The sequence below is a fragment of the Cannabis sativa genome, chromosome 3, assembly GCF_029168945.1.
Source record: "Cannabis sativa cultivar Pink pepper isolate KNU-18-1 chromosome 3, ASM2916894v1, whole genome shotgun sequence".
Taxonomy (NCBI): domain Eukaryota; kingdom Viridiplantae; phylum Streptophyta; class Magnoliopsida; order Rosales; family Cannabaceae; genus Cannabis; species Cannabis sativa.
Window position 1 is genome coordinate 23,090,241 of NC_083603.1, and position 5,086 is coordinate 23,095,326.

General features: G+C 33.9%; 1 protein-coding gene across 1 annotated transcript; it reads left to right on the forward strand.

The window, feature by feature from the left end:
* The first annotated feature begins 318 nt into the window (after positions 1–318).
* On the forward strand, positions 319–4,756 carry LOC115702698 (uncharacterized). Its single transcript, XM_030630123.2, has 8 exons — positions 319–731; positions 1,132–1,632; positions 1,840–2,005; positions 2,715–3,012; positions 3,435–3,507; positions 3,580–3,670; positions 3,767–3,846; positions 4,323–4,756. The coding sequence occupies exons 1-8, from the start codon at positions 651–653 to the stop codon at positions 4,578–4,580; spliced, it is 1,548 nt and encodes a 515-aa protein (XP_030485983.2). The 5' UTR covers positions 319–650; the 3' UTR covers positions 4,581–4,756.
* Positions 4,757–5,086: the final 330 nt, after the last annotated feature.

Genomic DNA, 5,086 nt, shown 5'->3' on the forward strand with positions numbered 1-5,086 from the left:
GTGATAATTAATATAGTGATTTGGACACACATAAATAATTTTTCATAATATAATTATATTTTTTGTGAACAAAAAAATTACTGTAATTTCTATAATAATTACGTTTTAGTAGCATTTTATTCAATTACAGAATATCATTAGAGTTAATGGCATGAAAGCACAAAATTGTAAATCCTTCTCTTTTTTTTTTAAACTATCAATGGGAAAGGGACAAAATCAAAAGGAAAGAAAAAAAAAATACAGATCATTCAAATTGCAGAAATCGAAGAATTTTTTTTTAATAAATATAAAATCCAACAGATAATATTTGATCAGATTGTTTTGTGTCACAGCCAAAGCTTTGACTTGGCCATGTTACCTTGGCTTTCTTCGAATTAAGGGGCCCATAAAAGCATAACAAAAGCAAGTTGGTGTGCCATTGTATTTGTGCCTATAAGCTAACTTCCTTTCTTTCTGTTTATGTTTCTCTCTCTGGTTCCTCCACTTGTCCATAAATTCTGTCATTGATGTTTTGATAACAAATTTATATAATAACCCATCTGCCTCATTTTCAATTTTTTCTGCTCCCTCAACTGTGGATTTTGTTTTTCTTTTCTCCAAATTCTTTTTTTCTTTACAGTATATGCAATTCTGGGTTTGTCACAATTTCCATGGCTACTGAAAGAGAACTAGCTGTTAAAGAAAATAAAGAATGCATTTTTACCATCACAGCCGATTCTCCACTCCCAAAGGTACTTTTTTTTGGTTCACTTCTTAACTATAACTCTCAACTCTTCTTTAGTGCTTCTTTTGGCATTTCTTGGCTGTTCTTACCAATTTTTTTGAATTGGGTATGATTTTGATTTGATATTGTTTGGTGGCTATTTGAATTTTTTTTTTCTTGTTCAGTGAATTCATTTCACCAAGTCAGAAGAGATTGCTATAACTCCTAACTCTTCTGTAGTGTTTCTTTTGACATTTCTTCAATAGGGTATTTATTTTATTTGATATTGTTTGGTGGGCATTTGAGAATTAATTCTCGTTCGGTAAATTCATTGGTCCAAGTTAGATTAGATTGCCTGAAGTGATTGTTCTCCCATGATTTTAGGTGTTGAATTTGAATACTTCTGTTTTGGTTTTCTCTTGTAACAGATTGGAAATTCACCTGAAATAAGTGAAGAAACTCAGTCAAGTTTAGACAATTCAGGTCAACATCTTGTTTTACAGATACCATCTAGGGATATTGAGGATGCTAGAGAAGAGTTTGTAAGAATAAACATGAACACACAAACTCCAAGTCCACCTCCCAGAAGAGTGAACTTTTCCCCATTACCTAGTCCTAGTTTTGGCAGACATACTAGGTCCCCAGGCCCCTCTTCATCTAAAACTAAATCAAATATGAAAAACCTTCTTCCAAAACTAAGTTTTAAGAATCGAAACTCTAGCTCTGAGATTCAAAAAGCTGTTCTTCTAGCTCTGGAAAGCTCACCAGAAGAGAGACAAGAGAAGAGAACATTCTCAAGAACTTTGTCCTTGACAAAGCTTTTCACTCCCAGATCGAAAAATACTTCATCATTGCCAGTAACACCTATTGCTCATTCGAATCCGGAGTCTATGCATGGAGGAAACATGACTGAGTTGCTATATCTGGTTGTGAGTATTAACTTCCTGTTTTTAGCTTGGGATTGATTATTTAATTACTACAATAATAAATTAAATCAATTTAAAAGTCAATTTGGGACATTATGCTGCAGTTGTATTATTTTATGTATAGTTCTATGGTTTGCATATTTTTCTATGTATTTGGATTTTAAATTCTGTAGATTATGCTTAGTTCTTTCATATTTTTCTCTGTACTAGAAAGGAGGGACACGAATACCTATTCACCGTTCGCATTCTGTTCCTGTCCTTACCAAAGATGGAAGTGTATCTCTACGTGGTGTTTTTCGAGTAATTCCTTCCACTCCACGAGCCTCAGAGAAGACCGTCTTGACAGCACCTAGCACGCCCCAAAAAGATGACAGTGGTAAAATATGTCATAGTTGTCTTTGTTCATATGCTCAAACACCAACACTTGTTACTACATAAGACTACAACCGTTTCATTCCCTTAATTTTAAAATCTGAGGGTTTTAGGTATTTAAATGGTCCAGTGAGAAAAGTAAGTCGTGACCAAGCAAATCTGGAGCAATTTCCAGAATCTTTGCAAACCAGAAATGATTATTTTGCATAGTTAAGGTGTCTAATTAGATCCACAACAATTTATAGGTGCTGATATGTCTTAAGTATTAGTCTTACACCATTTTGGAGCTAAGGATTTGTTTGGTTGCAATCGAAAACAATGGAATGGCTTTTAATGGCTATTCCTTCCAAAGTTGGAGAAAAGGCTATTCTAATGCATAATGAACAAAAATAACTTTTTCCTCGTATTAAATGTCATTTCTATTCATCTGTTTTCATTACTTCCGACCAAACTACCCTAAAATCATTTTGGTCCTATTCCCAGATATATAGGTTACAGTTGTTTTCTGTTAGATTTAATTTTCCTTATCAATCAAATAAGCAGTTTAGTGATTCTGATAACTATTTTGACTTTGACAACGGCTTCTTGCTAGTCAAAACTAAAAAAAAAAAGGTTTTAGAATTATCTATATAGTGCGAAGATAATTCTTTGCATACCAGCATTTTGTAAATTGTGATAACCAACCTATGTCTTATCTTAGTTTTGCGGTTCAGATGGAGGTGATGATGGTGGTGAAGATATCCCTGAAGAAGAAGCTGTGTGTCGAATCTGCTTTGTTGAGCTTGGTGAAGGTGGCGATACACTTAAAATGGAATGTAGCTGTAAAGGCGAACTTGCTCTGGCCCACCAAGAATGTGCAATAAAATGGTTCAGCATCAAAGGTAATAAAACATGTGATGTGTGCAAGCAAGACGTTCGGAACTTACCTGTCACGCTTTTACGAATTCAAAGTTCTCGGGGTGTTAACTTACGAGGAGGTAGAGCTCTGCATGCGGAGGTTACTCAATACAGGCAAGTGAAAATTTCATCAAACTGTTTTGATTTTCACCTAGCAGAATCGGAATCCCTAACTTTATTTTTGTGTTAGTCAATGGATAAGATGTGCTTGTGATATGATGTTATTGATTACTTCTACTGACTCTATGAAATTTAGAATGAGAATGCCTTTGGTTCAGAGCCTCCTTGCTCCTTCACTTAAAAGCAAGAATGATTTACAGAAACAAGTTTCAGTCCAGAATTGCTGGACCATAATTTCATTTGAATTGGATAAAAAGTTGTTTGTTTTCAACAATGTGATTATATGGAACGTATTGCTAGATAAGAACAGATCCATGAACCATCTAATAAAGCATAACAAGTTTTTACCTTCCTATGCATAGCATAGTACGGTCTTTTTCTATGGTATAAGCTAAAATTGATGCAATCTTTGGCAGGGTTTGGCAAGATGTTCCCATTCTAGTCATCGTCAGCATGCTTGGCTACTTTTGTTTTCTTGAGCAACTTCTGGTAAGTTAACCAACTATTTTGGTGCTGCTACTTAGGCCCCCCAATCAAATTCTAATTTTATTGCATAAATAGGTTGGAAAAATGGGTTCAGGTGCCATTGCCATATCTCTTCCTTTTTCCTGCATATTAGGCCTTTTGGCATCCATAACAGCGACCACAATGGGTAATGGGCTGAGCTCAAATTTCTTAACTAAGATAATGCTATAATATTTGTAGAGAATTGTTATACTAACTGTTGTTAAATATTATTTGTTTTTAGTGAGGAGAAAACATGTTTGGATTTATGCATGTATTCAGTTTGGATTGGTGGTCCTTTCTGCTCACCTTCTCTATTCTTTGGTAAGAGATCCTCTATGACCTTTATGGCACACTTGCTAAATTGTAATCGAAATTGGAATCATTTAGTGGAAAAAAGAATAGGAATAAAGTAGAGAGGATTGAGAATCGTAATTTATATTTAAGTATAATTAAGAAACATAATCAAAAGTTCTTAAATTGAGTAAATTACAATTAATATTGAGTACATTTTGGCTAGAGACTTCTAAAGGCCAAAATTATATTTTGATGTTCGATTATAAAGACTATAAAAAGAGAGAGGGAGAGAAAAATATTCCATAGTTGATTGGGAGAGAAGTCTTTTTTTCCCTTATTTATTTACAAATTATTCTCCTTCATTTTAAGTAAACATGCCATTAGTTTAGGAAGTGTTAGTAGAGAATTTACCTTAGGCCCGTATTGGTTTACAAAAGAAAACTATTTTCAATTGAGATCTTCAGTATAGACTGTTTAAAATGTTGCTATCATGTAATCTACAGCTTCATATGCAAGGAGTTCTATCTGTTCTGTTAGCTACATTTACCGGATTCGGGGTTACTATGTGTGGGAATTCTATACTTGTCGAGATTTCAAAATGGAGAAGACAACGACGCTCTCAGGCAAACCAACAGCAGGCTTCCGTAGAAACATCTCAGATGGATCAACTACCTGCAACCCCGCCACAAATACAGACAAATAATCCTAACCTCGATGAAAATCATCGGCATGGAGATTCAGAAGCTATTCATGGCAATTGATTTGAATAATACTTATCACATTCATTAAAAATGTCATAAAATAGTAACATAACAATAGTGTGCTCTTCTGTAAAGAAAGTATACAAACGTTTGATGGTGTACTAGTTTAGGAGCTTAAATTAACTGTGTATTTTCTTGGCTTGGTCATATGATATAAAATATTAGAGTTCAAAGCATTATATGCCAATCCTAGTGGAGATAAGATACACCAGATTTTTCAAGATTTATCTTTTAAAAGGACAATAATGATTTTGGCAATAGAAATTTTCATGATAACGCCACTAATGTCAGTGCCAATGCTCGATTGAGCTCTGCCAAAATTATTTTTCTTTTGACTCTCATCATAATGGAGCTTACTCAAAACTTACACAAAAAAAAAAAAATAATAATAATGATAATGACACACATTAGTTGTGTAATTATATGTTGAAGTTTTCAAGTGGTGACTGTTTTGGACAATTATGAGTGCTAGCAAGTTGATATACACATTGTACGGAAAAGTAGTT

What these genes read in the sequence shown, in the direction of transcription:
- LOC115702698 (XM_030630123.2), top strand. Translation starts at nt 651, where the DNA reads ATGGCTACTGAAAGAGAACTAGCTGTTAAAGAAAATAAAGAATGCATT. An exon ending in CCGATTCTCCACTCCCAAAG is followed by an intron (nt 732 to 1,131) that starts GTACTTTTTTTT and finishes CTCTTGTAACAG; the next exon opens with ATTGGAAATTCACCTGAAAT. An exon ending in GTTTTCTTGAGCAACTTCTG is followed by an intron (nt 3,508 to 3,579) that starts GTAAGTTAACCA and finishes TTGCATAAATAG; the next exon opens with GTTGGAAAAATGGGTTCAGG.